The sequence below is a fragment of the Rhea americana genome, unplaced genomic scaffold (genome assembly GCF_003343005.1).
Source record: "Rhea americana isolate MKP2758 unplaced genomic scaffold, rheAme1 scaffold_26, whole genome shotgun sequence".
NCBI lineage: Eukaryota > Metazoa > Chordata > Aves > Rheiformes > Rheidae > Rhea > Rhea americana.
In genome coordinates this window covers 3,612,113-3,629,581 of record NW_028186379.1, presented here as the reverse complement: position 1 = coordinate 3,629,581, position 17,469 = coordinate 3,612,113, and the positions used below count along the sequence as shown (strand labels likewise).

General features: G+C 35.9%; 1 protein-coding gene across 1 annotated transcript in view; it reads right to left on the bottom strand.

The window, feature by feature from the left end:
- Positions 1–17,469, bottom strand: part of ANKRD28 (ankyrin repeat domain 28) — an 83,810-nt gene that overhangs the window by 28,995 nt on the left and 37,346 nt on the right. The window contains exons 5-9 of the mRNA XM_085307517.1: positions 15,949–16,149; positions 15,083–15,170; positions 9,685–9,827; positions 7,261–7,473; positions 266–344 (exon numbers count right to left, since the gene is read on the bottom strand). Coding sequence (XP_085163643.1) covers positions 266–344; positions 7,261–7,473; positions 9,685–9,827; positions 15,083–15,170; positions 15,949–16,149 — 724 coding nt within the window. The remainder of the gene's footprint in view (positions 1–265; positions 345–7,260; positions 7,474–9,684; positions 9,828–15,082; positions 15,171–15,948; positions 16,150–17,469) is intronic.

Sequence of the window (17,469 nt, the reverse complement as noted above, 5' to 3'; positions counted from 1 at the left end):
GACAAACATTCTGCAATATGGGTTACCGAAGAAAAATGAATACTCTTTCCTCTCCATTCTAAAAAAACAAACATTCTTTAATGTAATTTATCAAATTTTCTAGAGAGGTATATCAGACTCCACCATTAACTGAAGTACTGGACATCAGATATGAAAAAACAAAACAAATCAACCCTCCCCCTCAGTATGTTGGTATCAACACAAGAAGAGAAAACTACTTGTAGTGTTAGAAAGCTGATGACAACTATTCCCTCTCCCTTCTTACCGTTTTGAATGATGGTCTGAGATCTTGAAAATCTACCATGGATTGCTGTCATGTGCAAAGGTGTCTTCCCATCTTTACTCTGGAAAAGACAGAAAAAAAATTTACTTATGGCCGTTAATAGTCATCTATCAGAACTGGGGCAGGGGGAAGCCTTTTACTGTTTTCTCCTCCTTTTACCCTCTCCTTTAAATTCTTCCTATGCAGTTCTGCAAGAAGGATGCTGGCAATGACAAGTCAGTATGATATGGCAAGCTTTTCAAAAGAACTATCTTGCTGCTCTTAATCGCTCTTCCAGCTGTGGGTGACAGCTCAATGATACATGTTCACTCAGAATTATGCCTTTACGATAGCTACTCTCAAGAGGATGATGACAGCAAGCAACTTTAGCAACAAGCTTATGACCAACTCTCTCCCCCTAGTCCAAAACAAAACAATGAAGATCCTTTAAATGATTTTTCTTAAAATAAAACAGCTGTATTTACTGTAGAGATTTACAAGTTATATTAGAAGACAACACATTAAAAATCTCATGTGTTTCACTGGAATTTCTTTAAAGTGACACTTACGAGTAATTTGTCATAAACCACAAATAATCCTAAGGTAGACCTATTCAACCGTAATGGGTACTATACATTTGACACACATATCTAATGTGCACTTAGTCATTCACCCAGAAAAGAAACCCTCCAAGTAGGCCATCAGAAATGCATGAAGAAATTTCAATTTTTAATAGCACAATCCAAACACACTTATAAAATCAGTTTTTCCTATGATTTTTAGGATGAAATTTTGTTATATAGTTTATCACAGGTAATGGAAAAGCTTTATCGCAGAAAAGAGTTCTTACAAATGCACACAAAAAACCACAAACATGACACTCAGAAAATAAAAAGTATTCTCAGATGCACATGCATGCCGCATCCTTTAATTTAAACATTGACTTTGAGGGGTATGAATAGTCCAGGAAAGTCAAAGTTAAAAAAAAAAAATAAAGAAAGATGGTAGGGGAAATGTATGTTATGAATATATGTACTGAAATGCCATGGATTGCTGTCACGTGCAAAGCTGTCTTTTCCTCTTTACTTTGTCTTTTTGGAAAAGAACACCAGAGCTCCTATGGGTATGGTGCTGAGAACCTGCCATAGACTGTTTTTGACAGACCTGAATGTGCAATTTTTTGTTACAGCATTGCAGGGAGCAGCAACTTCTACCTAGAATAACGCAATTATGGAAATATTGACTTCTCAGGTTTAGACTGAAGAAATAAAATACTTCATAACAATAGTCTAGTTATCTCCAGATCTTTTAGCTAGCAGATGTCCTCAACAGTTAATAGATCAAAATACAGGCCCAGGTATCCATAACAGCCGCAAAAAAAACATAGAAAAGGGTTGAGATACACTTGAGAAATTAGACAATCAGATTTACTTCAAGAGCCTCTGTCACTGGAGGCCGTTAAAAAATAGGTTGAATAAACACAAATTGCAAATGACATAAATTCCCAAACAACCTCTATACTATCTGTCTTATAGAAAGAATTTTCTTCTAACGTCTTTCAGCTTTCTGCCTGCAATATAATTCCACTGTTTTTTCCCAATCATTAATACTCTCCATGTCCAATTATTTTCTTTCTTTAAAATAGTCTTTATATACCTAGTGTCTGCTTCTCTCACCTTTCTCTTTCTTTAAGTTAAAGAAACAATTAATCCAAAGAAAATAGTTGTATAAAAATAACTTACTTTGAGGGAATGACCAAAAACTTGACTTTGTAACTAATGTTCTGGATTTCAAAAAGGAAAACTTTGAGATAGTAAGGAAATAAATTAATAGAGGCAACAAGAGAGAAGAATTTAAGGGCTCAGATGACGAAACCTGCAATCTCACTGGTATAGAGGTGCTAAATCTATACCTCAAACAAAGGAAGCTGATAAAGACGAAGAATACGAAGCAGAAAAAAGTAGATACAAGTATCACTGAATACATTAATAGTGTATATCACAAAGACATTAAGAATAACCTAAGTATTAGAAACTTAGTGTGGTGGYGAGAGAGAACCCTCAAAGAAATTTGAGTAAAACATTGCACAGGATAGTAAAATAAGCAACATCGTCATTTTCCAACTGTAAAAGAAAAACAAGAGTACAGTCAATAACAACAGATTTGCTGATTCACTCTGCTCAAATTTCCTTAAGAAAATATGCAATATAGATTTCTGAGACAATAGAGTTGATTATCCACTGTATCTCTCCCCACAGTAATAGTCTCAAGTTCCTTTGCAACCCAGAAATAGCACAACATGGAATTGTCTATCAACATATTTAATTTTTCACCTGTTCTGTATTTATGCCAGTGATAACTTCCATGCTTAAGTTGAAATACTAGGTAAATAATTGCATTTAGAATTCCTTTCTTAGCCATTGCCATTAGGGAAGGATATACAGAACCAAAAGTCAGAGTTTCTTGAACAATGAAAAAAATGGGATCAATCTATTGGAACAAAACATTTGTGACACTGTTTGCTGAGGAAGCAGAAGGTTGGACAGCATAATCAAGGAGGTCTCTTCAAGACTTTTGCTTCTATTTCCTTTTTTTCTGCATTCAAGGTATTCCATCTAAACATGAAGTGAACTACATCTGCCTGATCTTAAATAAGATCAGAGTCAAATCAAACAGCTATGGGCTAATGATTACATTTGTTGTATTCACTGAAACTCTCACTAAGTGTGGTAGCAGGAAAAAAACTAATTTAGATCCCCTCTGTCACTAGGGAAAACATCCACAGATACAAATCATACTTAATTTGCTGAGTTTTACTTAGGGTCAGGGGAACTGCAGCTGTATCTTGCCACAGTACTCCCCCAGCAACAATTCTATTGTTCCAATGTCGCAAATGGAAGCAAAATACTTTTTTGATTCAGGTCACTTAATTTTCAAGCACCAAGGAATGTCCCATTACACATGCATTTCAATGTGTTCTTCTATGCATGGAAAACCTGAATAGTGAGAAAGGGTGCTGCACTAATAACCAGTACTTAACAGAATTTACTGGTCTACAGTACTGTATGAATTCTGACAAAGCTATAATAACAAGTATGAGAACAATAAAAGCGCTTTCCTAAGTTCAACTATCTGTTGATACTGTTCTGCTATCTTCTGTTACACATTCTCTTCTCGAGATGAGGCCAAAACCACAGACAGGCTCAAGCACTTACCTTCTACCTGTCATCAAGAAGACCCGACTAGGTCATCCACAGCAGAGAGCTCTGACAGTATTCTCTAGCCTGCACCAAGATTACAACCCACTATGCTACCTCTAAAAACACAGAAATAGCTGCACTTGGGACAGAACTATTGAATCAGATCACACAAGCAATACAGTTTTGATGAACAAATAAATACTGTAATTAACTGGTTTTATGACAATTTTCAGAACTGCTTTGAACATGAACTTTGGCCTCAGTACTTGAAAACTGAGTATGACCTGGTTTCAGTAAATACTTTGGTAAAGACGACTCTGAAAGAGAAACATCCATTTGAATGCTACAAATCACTAGCTATGCAAAAGATTCTAAACTCATTTCACTTTCCTATTCTGTTATGAATTACTTTCCCCACTCAAGGTTTTTCTTTGTAGGCCTTTTAGATGAGCAGAGGCTGACTTGGAAATGATTTCAAAAATGGAGGTGGTAAGTTTACATATACAAAATCAGTTATTCACATCTTCAGGCCTTAATTCTCATCTCAGTTATACCACTGTAAACATAGAGAAATGCCCATCACCTAAATTACAATAGAGACATATGCTTGTGTCTATACAAGGAACAAGTTCTGATTTCAAGTTGTAGTTCTTTCTCCCTACATAACATTACTTTTTTAATTTTGCAATTAATACTTTTGATACTTAGTAACTCAACACATTTTCATTACAGGTAGCCTGTACTTAAGGCTGCTAATTCTTTCCACTGTAAATGTCTTTTACAGTGGAAAAAAGATGTTTACAGTGGAAAGAATTAACAGCCTTAAGTATAGGCTACCTGTAATTAAAATGAGTTACTAAGTATCAAAAGTATTACAGAGTGCCTCCTCAGCAAGTTTGCCGATGATACCACGCTGGGAGGAGTGGCTGATACACCTGAGGGCTGTGCTGCCATTCAGAGAGACCTGGACAGGCTGGAGAGTTGGGTGGAGAGGAACCTCATAAGCTTCAACAAGGGCAAGTGCAGAGTCCTGCAGCTAGGGAAAAATAACCCTACGCACCAGTCAGCTGGGGGCTGACCTTCTGGAGAACAGCTCTGCAGAGAAGGACCTGTGAGTGCTGGTGGATGACAAGTTGACCATGAGCCAGCAATGTGCCCTTGTGGCCAAGAAGGCCAATGGTCTCCTGGGGTGTATTAGGAAGAGTGTTGCCAGCAGGTTGAGGGAGGTGATCCTGCCCCTCTGCTCAGCCCTGGGGAGGCCTCATCTCGAGTCCTGTGTCCAGTTCTGGGCTCCCCAGTACAGGAGAGACATAGAGCTACTGGAGAGAGTCCAGCGTAGAGCTACAAAGCTGATCAGAGGGCTGGAGCATCTGCCCCATGAGGAACGGCTGCGAGAGCTGGGCCTCTTCAGCCTGGGGAAGAGAAGGCTGAGGGGGGATCTTATCAATGTCTACAAATACTTTAAGGGAGAGTGTAAAGAGGATGGGACCAGACTCCTTTCAGTTGTCCCACGCGACAAGACAAGAGGCAATGGGCAAAAACTGAACCACAGGACATTCCACCTGCATGTGAGGGGGAATTTCTTCCCTGTGAGAGTGACAGAGCACTGGCACAGGTTGCCCAGAGAGGTTGTGGAGTCTCCTTCTCTGGAGATCTTCAAAGCCCGCCTGGATGCAACCCTGTCTAACATGCTGTAGGTGCCCCTGCTTGAGCAGGGGGGGTTGGACTAGATGATCTCCAGAGGTCCCTTCCAACCTTACCGATTCTATGATTCTATAACATTTCTTTATGAAGCCTAAATATTCAGTAGCTAAATCTCTACCAAGCTCTTAAGAGATTTCACCTGAAATTCTCAGCTGTGGAATGCTTTCAGGCTGGATTTCCAAGCCTTATCACTGTCAAGCTTCATCAAAAATGATTCTGCTGTCTCAGAATAAAGTTAGGAGAAGACCTTGGTTAATCCATATTAAACTGTCTGATTTTTAATTTGGGAAACAGTCAAATTTCAGTCTATGCTTTGGCTCTAAAAATTTAAAATTAAGAGGGAAGGCAGGCAACGTTATCTCCCTGATGTCAATGCATGGTGTGTCACCTCTGGAAGTTCATCCACACTATAAACCTCAGAATATTCAGGAACATCACCCGTCAAACTATAAAAATATTAGTCATTCCTTGCAGAATTTCAGAGGTTATTTATTGCCATAATTGACTATATTTAGTCAATACCTACAGTGTATATCAAACAATGTGTAACATACATATAATAAACTATTCTTATTTTAAGTTCAGGTCTAAAGTTTATAGTACTCTTTAACATGTTTATTATACTGACAGAATGGTCAATATTTTTCATTTTCATTCCTAACCTTCAGTTAAGTTATACATGAGAATGAATATCCAGAAGGCCCCCCACCGCTATTACTTGCTAGACATCTTTCTAAAGCGAACTCCTTCCCACTGTTTTCTTCTACATCAGAAAGATTCAAGCATGCAGCAGCAGTGAGTAATGTACAAAGTAAAGAACCCTCAGGAGCTTGCAACCCAGGGCCACAGGGGAAAAGTCATTCTTTGCTTGTTAGTATTTTTGCTTTTTTTTTTTTCATCTGTGTATGTAGCATGCATTACAAACACAATCTGTATATTTCAACATTTTAAAATTACTCCCAAATTTTCAATGGGCTACAGATTTTGTACAAATAATAAGTATATAGTTGCATTTTATAATTAGTCAGATTAGTCAGTGTAAAGCCACAAAAAGTGAGCCACAAAACATGATTTTTAATGGAAATTTTAGCTATACTCATCTCTCATTCTGTGCTGAAATTAAGAAATAGCTCTATTGGCACAGACATAAAGAAAAAAACTCTAACTCTCCCCCAAAATAGATATTTTTCTTCCTACCACATATGAGAAACAACTAGATATGTTGCAAGAGGAACCTGTACTTTTCATTTCACAAACCTACTTCTCTCAGCCTGATACCTGTCAAGACACCAGATACTGACACTGAGTATTTCTGAACATAGTTGAAGGGTTCATTACTAGAGCAAAAATTAACTTCGTAACAGAGATTTCACATCTCTCCCATGTTTCAAGACCTTATTTACACACACAAAAAGATAATACAGTATTTATTTATGCTATAGTTTGGATTTACACTTATATGGATTAGAAGTTCTGTCTACACCAGGACTGGATTCTAGGGAACATAATGCAGCAAAACAGTTGTGACCAAGTAGAGATGTTAACAAGCACGCACACTCTGCTCACCAAGTTTTACTAGAGAAAAATCAAAATCCAGCTGTTTTACTCTTCCCTCCTATCTATTAGATTTTAGAATCTTATGTTACCAGGTCCTCAGTTGTTCAGAAATCAACCTGTTCAAAGATATTTCAGAGATATATGTATGATTTCTTTTACGCTGCTCATTTATAAGAGAAAAACATGTTCTTTTGCATGCTTCCATAAAATTTTCTGTTACCAAGATGAATAGATTAGAAAGACAAGATGATACAGACTTAAAAAATTTAAACACAGTGAAGACAGACAGTATACTATTTTTGTCTGTCCTTTCTACTCTTTTGGGCTACCTACTACATCCCTTTGAGGCATTTCAGATTTAGACTGTTCCTTGAAGCAACATACTGTCTTACTTTCACTATATAACCTTTCACAGAAGGACTCTGCAATCTCAGAAGGAACTTCTAAATATTACTGTAACAACTATTTTGAAAAATTATCTCTGATAACAATGTATTACATCTTTAAGAGTGAATAGATGGCTTTGGATCCACCTACCTTCATATTTACATCTGCTCCATTGCAGACCAAAAGTTCTAAACACAACGCTCCATGTGTTGATGCAGCAGCAAAGTGCAAAGGTGTAAAACCTTTCTCATTCATTTGATTTACATTAGCACCGCAGTCTATGAGTTCATTCACTACAACATCTTGCCCATTGTAGCAAGCTACGTGTAGGGGAGTATTTCCATAGGCATTTGGTTCATTCATCTGTCAGAAAAAAAACATAAGATTAGTTAGCTAAAGAATATCTGTGTTACTGCAGCATTTAATTATCACCAGGAAAAAAAAAAGTGTTATGAGATAGAATTTGTTCCAGGACACTTCAAAATCAGAAATTAAATACAAGTTCTGGATGAATTTTTTTGATTAAATATTACATAAGAGGTTTTTTTTAATCTGGGAGAATAAAAGTAATGAGCTTAATTTATCTTTATGCGGTACTTCGCTCCCTGGTTGTGAGAAGGTACACTTTTTAAATGTGGAAATGAAAAGTTTTGGCATCTATGCAGTTGGCTTCACATATCTAATCCCTAAGCCCTCAAAGACTTTAGAATACTGTGATGTTGTGGCAAGTACATTACTTCCTATATCTGAGCAGGTAGTACAAAGTCATAGTAGAGAATTATGCCCTTTGTGGGTTCTGTGGACCAACTATACATTCCTTCTATTCTTCCATCCCTCTGCTTAAGTCTCCTTCTCTATTCCATTTTTAGAGATCCTTTTCAGGTCTCATTCTCACTTTTCTCATCTTTTTTTCTAACCACACAAGGGTTCTCTCAAGCTAGGAACTAAAAATTCTTCCTTCTACATTCCATATTCTCTTTTTTGCTACATGCCATTAGTGTCTTTATACCATGCCAAAGGATTTGGCGCTGAACGTCTTCTCCAGCTCACCACGTGTATCATCCTTCCTTATGCCAGGGATTCCAAGGATTAAATCTATCCCTCTGTATTTCCTAAATCAGGACCTATACTCTGTTCCACATTCATCACTAAGGTTTCCACTAAAACTACTGTTTTCCTTCCCTTGGGATGAGTGGATCCATTTTCTGGTGCCGAGATCCTTCACTTCCTCCTCATACGTACATGAGGAATTCTGGATTCCTCATTCTCCAAAGGACAAAATAGATGAACTCCCATGTGGAAAAGCCTGCCAGCTAAGACTTTCTCCTTTGATTACAGAGATCCTATGAAGATTAGACAGCTAGCTTCATCAAATATATGAGATATGCATAGAAAAGTATATGAATGCTTTACAGCTGACTCAATCCACTCCAGTTGTCTCCACACTACTTTCCTGCAGGCAGTATGCAACTTCACACATGCATGTTAAAAAAAAAAGTCAACACTGGCAATCTGTACAGACACTACAGCCCAAAAACCTAAGAACACTCATTTCTCAATAGCATTTACATGTTTCCATTAAAAAAAAAAAAAAAAAAAAAAAAAATCAAAGGGCTAGGTCTCCAAAAATAAGCTTTAGGCATTTAAATCTAGAACTCTTAGTCTAAATGTAGCATATATAAAAAAATGCAGTCCGACTTTTCAATGATATTGAGGATCTGCAGGTTCTTCTGAGTTTAACAGAAATTTAAAATATAAACTGCTTCTAAAGTGTATCTCATACACTTAGCTCATGAATTAAAACATAGGTGCCACTGTTCACGTATCCAAGTTGCAAAATACTAGACTTGATCTCTAAATCAGATCTTCAATCTCTGAAGTACGTATTTCCTCATTTGGGGAAGGATTTTTGCACACAACATGATACTGAATTCTGATCTCCAGATGTGAAGCATACTTCTCCAGGTACAACTACAGCAGCACTGCTCAGATTGTGTAAGCCTAAAATGTGATGCACACGACACTGCCTATGCAGTTTCAAAGTTTTCTGTTACCATACTTTCTACATATAAGTACCATACAGAGTTTTAATTTATTTTGCATGACAATATTAATATTGCTTTCCTTACTATAAAATTATTTTTTCCTACAATCTGTACTGTTTCCCAAAATTCATATGATGTAGGAAAGTTAGTAACATCTATATTTTACAAAGAACTAAGGCAAAAGAGTTTAACTTCCTGTAGGTCAAAAAGGATGTGTATGGCAAAGCTGAAAACGGAATTCCTATTTCCTGAGCTTTAATTCAATGCATTATGAGTGAAATCATCACAAATGAACAAAGAAACTACTAAACACAAATTTATTTCCAAATAAAAATCTGCAAAACTCTCAAGTTACTTTGGGGAATTAAGTTTTATAACCCAAATTAAGGATATGAATGAAGATCCCCAGAAATATTTTCACTATACTATTATTAAAAAAAATCATAAATAAACACTGCGCTATACTAATTAATACTAATAATCACATTAAAAAAAAACATATATACTCCTTGGTTTCATTCTTCCTTACATCAACTCCAAGATCTAGAAGATATTTGACTACACTGATCATCCCACTAGATGCTGCAGCATGCAAGGGTGTATACGATTTCTTGTCTTTGCATGTTACTTCAGCTCCATGGGCCACAAGTAGTTTCACAACTTCAATGTGACCTAAAACAATAAAGACAGAGATGTGAAGCTGCATCTTAGATTAACTGGAACAAATTTACAAACTTAACCACTCTACAATTATTAAAACATGAACAACAGTCATTATTCATTAGAACTCAACGTGGAAAATAAAGAATTGTATGTTTCCTAATCTTTTCCACGAACTAAGTCTCCAGAAGAGAGCATTACCACACAGAAAAAGGACCCAAATAACCTTAGTCTTTATATTGCAAAAATAATTTAGTTCATTAAAAGAGAATAAAAATCTTATCTTCTGGTCACACCGAAGGATTTTTTGAGATTTGAGAACTGCTGATGTGACATAGCTTTGCAATTATTAAACTTTTACTGCAATTTTCTGTTAACAATTTGCAAAAGAATTTGACTTTCAGCCTTCCCCCTTCATCTCAATTGTGAAAATCTCATTCAGTTTTTTCAGGCCTTCAGCATAAACTTTGAAGAAATTTCACAGTCCAATGTGAAAACAAGAAAATATTATGCTTCTAAATAAAAGTATGTCCACCCAAATGACCAATTTCCTTTATTTGCAAAACTTTTAAAATGTTAATCTAAATCATACAGGAACCAAAGCTCTATTTTAAAGACTGACTTAGGCCTTTCAGGAATCTTAGCCTTTTGAAAGTGTTAACTATTTTCCAAAGTCACTGGGAGCATAAGAGTCAAAAATATCCAAAGTGGGGGCCCAGGGAATGAGTTAGAGGAAGATCCACATGAAAAGAAGGAAAAGGGAAGGGAGGGCAGAGAACCCACCTGGGACAAGGGGACAGTCAGTCTCCCACCCAGCTTTGGGACTGCTTTAGGGCACCTAACACCACGCTGCTCTTGCAAGGCACAGCCCAGCTTTCCCTCGGACCAAGCCTGCACGGCCAGCAGCAGCTTTCAGGCATTTGTAACTGTGTGCACTATGAGGAAAAAACTTTTTTTTGGAAAATAAAGAAAATTTAGAAAAAATTTTCATTCTTTCTCAGTTTTCAATTTAACACTGCCAAATCAGTCACTGAAAACACCAGAGCTTATGCCACACAGATAATCACGACCAAAGACAGAATGACAGAATAAAGAAACACACTGAACTTAATTAGACCATGACAGATTTTATGCTTTACCTTTGCAATTGAGTCATACCGAGGGACATGGGATGTTTTGTTTTACCTTTCAAGTGACACTCTATCCTACTTAAAGTGGTGGGAGCACACTGAATACTTATGCGTATCCAGCCAAACATAACTGAAGGCTAAATTTGATATAATATACTTAAGAGGTTTATAAAAGTGTAAGACTTTGCTTTTTCTGCGATTAAAAACTGGCAAAAGCCCAAACAGAAACTATCCACTCGGCACAAAGCAATATAGACAAAGCTGTTTTAATAACCATTCAGACAACATGATACATGTTCCATTCTGCATGTCCCCCAAAATACATAACGTCCCTTCACACAGCTATATAGATCAGAAACATATCGAGCTGATCTGTGCAGTGTGAAGTGCTGCAATATTTCACTTCTCAATTACTTTACTATTGTAGGAGAGAAAGAGAATTTTAAACAAGATTATTCATCTTGTGACCCAAATATAACAGGAAACAGAATGAAAACAAGCTCTACATGAGAGGTGAAAGCGCAAAAGATATTGAAAGCAGTAAAAGAGATTTTTAACAGAACATTTGCAAAAAACTTTAAAAATGAAGGAAAAAACCAAAAATCCCTGACCTGCACTTAAAACGCAAGCAGCAATCAGTGGAAGACACTCAAACAGAAGAGCAAGATACTTCAGACAGGGAGCACTCGGGAGACACTCCGAAACAGAACTGAGGGCTATGCTAACAAACCCAGGAATAAAAGTCCATTTTAGTTGTGGCATTACAGCCAGACAGCAATGGAGCTGGGTGAAAAGCAGGAAGGAAGGGAAACAATGGACATAATCCTATAAAGTTATTTATAGTGGAGTGACTAATAGCGTAACTTCTTTCTTCTTCTGTGGTAATTTTTCTACAGTGGAAATGCTTTAAAGTTGTCTTCAAAGAAATAGAGCAGCGTAAAATGGCTTTAAATTGTAAGAGTATGCCACACTTTTTTTCTCTTTTATTTCATGCATTTTAAAAAGTTTTTTCTACTCTATTGTCTGCAAGTATATTTAAGATAACTGTCATCAGACAGATTATGTTTTCCCACTCGAAGTCTGTTCATTAAGAGAGTTTCCTGTTAATAGCCTACAAAATAGCACATCCTAAAACTGAAAGAAATAATGCAGTTTAACCAAAAAATAAAAGACATTTGTTTTTCCATCTGAGTGAGCACAATGTATCTGTCCCCTTGGTGACACTCGTCAGATCTGTCATCTCGTGCACTGGGCTTCATTCAACATAATTTTCCCAACAATCCACTTAAGTCAGGTAGTTGGATGGCCTGACACGGGAATCGCTTCACATATGTAAAGTAGATTACAAAATACTAATCCAGAATATTGCAAAGAATGTTGAACAAAGGCTGGTCATCAACTTCTCAGTTCAACTGGTATCAGTATTTGAAGTGCAGTACCATACAGCTTCAAACAATAAATTCAAATATTAATGTCGCAACAATCAGTTCACAAGTCACTGGCATATTCAAGTCTTTTCTTCTGAAGGAAGCCCAACAGGGTCCTGTTCTTTTTTGCATTTCATAGGTCAATTACATTGCCTTATTTTGTATTGCTATTGGATGATTTCAGATTTGTATTTTCATGGACATAAGACTAATGCAGCCTGAAACACAGACTTCTGCAAAGACAACAGTTAGTAATCCTACTTTTGCATGAATTCAGATTTGTGAGCAGATCACTTTTACAACCATTAAGACCTACCAAACAAGTCTAATTTTGCAAATACATATCTTTGTGTTTGTAAAGGCCAGAATTCTCAGGTCTCAGACCAAAGCATATTTCATACAATGAACAACTTATTAGCAGCCCACTGAAATTTAGGGTCAGGATTTTGATGAAACAATATTTAAATAAGAGAAGTTAATATACATATGCTGCTGCTCTTTCATTTAAGTATTGCTCAGTAAGTAAGATTAAAATCATATCTTCCCGTTTAAATTATTGCTTCCATGTGTTGTTTCATGGCAAGACTGGGAAACATTGCAGTTACAAGACTCAATGTCACCACTTTTTGAATTGTATGTAAGAAATTTGTTTAATTAGCAATCCTTATGTCTATTTTTAAGAAAAAGATATCCCCCACCACACACATACATTAAAAAGTATTATGTCTATTAATAAGCAACTAATTTATAATGAACACTAATACAATATCACATATTTAGGAACTTTTTGTCTAAGATCAGACCTCAGTGGCAAAGTTATCCTAGAACTTAGCTGGTTAAAACCAAGGACACATACACAGTCTTATTTCATCCTTTCTGGGGAAAAATGTAAATTCAGAAGCTAGTAATAACAATGAGTAAGAATATATTTTTCTTCTTTTCCAACCTCTGTTTGAAATAATCATAACTTAAGAATAATATCGCTAAAGTTAGTACAGAAATTGTTTTTCAATGCTTAAGGTCAATGTAAGGAATCCAAGTATTCCTTGAGTTAATAGACTATTAATCTTTTCGTTTGATACCAGATACAGTAAARTTAGTTTGTTTTACTCAGGAAGTTTCAGTATTGAAATTATTTGCCTCATGCATTAAGTTAATGTTTGTCAGAAATTCAAGGTGTTCCCTTTTAAGTTATAGTTAAAGGCTTTTGCTTCCAAAAAGTACTTCTCTATTATGAAAACTTCGACAAAACATTCACTTCTTTAGATCATCTGTACAGAGAAGTTGCTGTAAAGAATAGGACCATGTTCTTTTCCTCAATGCATTTCCATAAGATGGTATCTTAAGCCTACAGCTATGCATTTTCCACAGAGTTTTACATTTAGGATGTTAGAAGCAAAGTAAAGGTAAATCCTCAAAAGATAGCAGGAAAAACAAATTACAGTCAGGTTTTTGTTCCATATTTTGTCTTAGAAGAAATACCCAGGCATGCAGCCTCACACAATCCTGATGTTACTGTTTCTACTCTTCTCTCCTTGGATAGATAAAACCACGGAGCAGGAAGCTGCAGTTCTGAATAATCACCTAGACAATGGAAATGTCTCAACTGCTTTTTTACCCTGAAATTGGTATTGAAATTTATTTGCTCACTGCTGATTATAATTCCTGTTGCACATGTGGAAGTGCATTTTTAGACATTTTCTGAAGCCACATACCCTGCTGCTGTATAGAGATCAGGCCACTACCACTAACTCTGTACACTTAGACCAAAAGAGGAAGGATTTTTAAGAATAGAGACAACTGTGCCATGCTCTAGGAATTAATAGTATTTTATGGTAATACAGAGTATCTTGTAAGTACACAGATGTCAAAGTTAAAAGAGGCATTATGAAAAGTTTTTTGGCTTCTGAACAGGCACAACACCTTCTGCAATGATAAATGCAACCAACAGCTGCATGTGAATTACTTAAAAACAAAATGGATTATTAGCCAAAGCAAGGAAGTCTTTGTCAGTGCCCAACTAGATCTCTTAATTGCTTTTTCTGTGATTCACCTTCAGGGCTCTGTTTCTATTCTCAGTGAGGCTTGGGATACAAAGATTATTGTTTAGTACAGCTAAGCTGAGGAAAACAATTCCCACTACTTAATATAATGAGAGTTTGACATACAAAGCATCTAAGTACATACATTATTTTGACGGTATTGCCAGTGCATCGATCAATATTGTGAGAAAAACAACTCTTAGCTCCTGAATACAAACAGTAAGGCAAGAATCTGAAGTTTTAGAATGTAAACATCTTTCCTTTAAAGTACAATCTCCTAGATTGACATAACTATCTTCTTATTGAGGTGTTCTTTGTATTAATTGCCTGCTTTCTCTTCACTCAGCTCTCCCAGGAGTTATTCAGCCTTATTGCAAAAGTTTTCAGCTACAATTAGACTTCTGCTGAGTTAGGAACATGTTTTTTCTTTTTAAAGAATAAAATTCTTTGCCTTGTGTTTTTCAATTAAACTAACACATTGATTTTACCAGCACAAAAACACATCAACAAGGCAATCTCAAGTAACTCCACTAATAGTTTTCTGGCAGACACACAGATAACCTCAATACTTATAATATAATATCTTCCTTAGAAAAGCATAAAACCAATAAGCATTAGGTGATTTTTTTCACTATCACAGTAATAATCAACTGCAAATATGTACATACCCATATAGGCTGCCCAATGTATAGCTCGTCTGTCTTTCTTGTCAAATGCATTAATATTGGCCCCTCTAGACAACAATAAGCTGACCATCTGAGTAAAAAGGAAAGAAGAACAATCCTCTATTCATAATGCAAAGAAAATCACACAGGAGAAAACACATATTTAAATTCTTTGAAAACACATTTACTCTGATTTTGAATATTCTGTATATTTAAATAAATTAGCTGTCCACATTGGTAGCAGTAACAAAGTGACTAATAAATACAAAACTCTAAGTCAACTAAAATATTTCTAAGTTAGAATATGGCAAACCTGTGGAATATTTGAGCTCATCTGGTTTTTACTAAGGGATGTACTAAAAGTAATGAGGAAAAGTAAGCCTACTGCCAATTTGTCTCCAATTATACATATATATATTTATATGTAATTTCAATGGGAATGGCAGTTTCTCAGGGTTTACTTTTCAGGGGTTTGATAACTAGTGAATTATAGCTTATTGTATGTATTTCCTCCAATTTCCGTGGCAATATATTCCATAAGTTCACTATCTACTGAATAGAAAAACACCTTGCTTTATCTGTTTTAAATTTATCTCTTACTAGTCTGAACTCCAGCTTACTCAATTATGTCTGCCAAAAAAGGTGAACACTGAAATAACCTTTCAACTAAATGCCATAATGTTTATTTCTGCTATCAAACTATACACGGATGTATATAAAAGAAAAATTCAAATATGAAATAAAGGTTTGGTTTTCTTTGGTGGGTGGATGGGAGGAGGGCAACATGATTTTTAACTGAGAAACCAAACGTTAGAAATGTGGTGGACAGAAAGATGACTAGGAAACAAGCTAAGAAAAATAACGCGTACCTCAACATGTCCACTGAAGGCAGCATGATGTAATGCCGTTCTACCTGCTCGATCAGACACGTTTACATTACTTAGGAGAGGCACCAAAGCTTCAGCACATTTCACAGCTTTATTTGCAGCTGCTATATGTAGAGGTGTCTGCCAGTTTTTATCACGAGCATTGACATCCGCTGAATGCTTTAACAACACCTGAACGGCATCCTGAAAACATTTACAAAAACAAGAAGCTACTTCAGGGAAGATTTGAAATACTACATAAGCCTTAAATCCACGTACAGTATATCAGAATTTAACTAATTTTTACTTTTTTAACCCATATTCTCATGTTTTGAGACTTGCAGTTTATCATAAATCCAGACTTGGGGATGTTCTCAAGGAAACAACTGATATCCTCCCTACAGGATTCAAATGAACCAACCATTGACAGGTCTTGTATTAAGTTCCTTGAACAGACTGACAAGTTGTTTTGAATTCACATAGCTCCATGAAGCTCCTTGAGATTTCCTCCACTGCTATGAATTAGTGAGGCACTTTAAGCTTACAATGCATTTTCATCAATTTGTCAGACATGTTCTTTTTTTAAACCGTCAGAAGTCTAGAAAGAGCAAAAAGGCATGGATAACTTATTAAATGTACATTTAGAGAGTCACAGTAGCATGAAGTACTACTGTGTGACTTCCAACTCAAACATTGAGCACAAAAATAAGTTGTTGGCACTTTTAACACACAAGTAGCTATTGGAAATCTCAAACTGCAGTGCTGTACAAGAGCTAGGCATTACTCTCAGTCACATGAAGAATGTTGAATAACAGCGAATTACATTTATTGCAAGAAACTATAATAAAAAACTGATAAATCGCTTCTGCTTTCAGAAACAAAAAAGAAAAATATAAAAGTGAAAATGTTCCCTCGTTAACTCGTGATTCAAATGAAAAGTGTAACAGTTTCTATTCTCTGAGAAAACTGAGTAGATTTAATGCTTTAACGTCTAATTAGTATTTTGAACTTTTTTTAAAAAAATAGGAAAACTATCATTAGAACATGAAAATTTTAGAAGAGCTGTCATTTCATTTGTAGTATTAATATGAAAATAATTTATCTTATATTCTTCTATGTGCATGCACTAAATGAACTTAAAAAATTAGTGAATCTGCTTAGGTTTATTATTTTGTTTTTGTAACAAACATCAGGCACACAAACATACAGAACAAAAGAGAGTGAACTCTGTAATTCTAGTTATCTGCATCAGACAAGGACATTGGATGACTGTGACTATCTTTGCTTCAAGGGTATGTCCAGATATGTTACACTGAAACCATCATCAAGAGTCCTTTTGTTATATTTCTTTTCATCTAAGGCCTAAAACAATGCATATCTGTAACCATCAAAACAATACCTACTCACATCAACCATTTCTCTATCTCCCTATATGGTCTCCAATGACTTGCCACATTTAGAAACAGAAAATTGAAGCTCTTATCACTGCTTTTAGGATAAATATCTTGATTGTTCTACATGTTC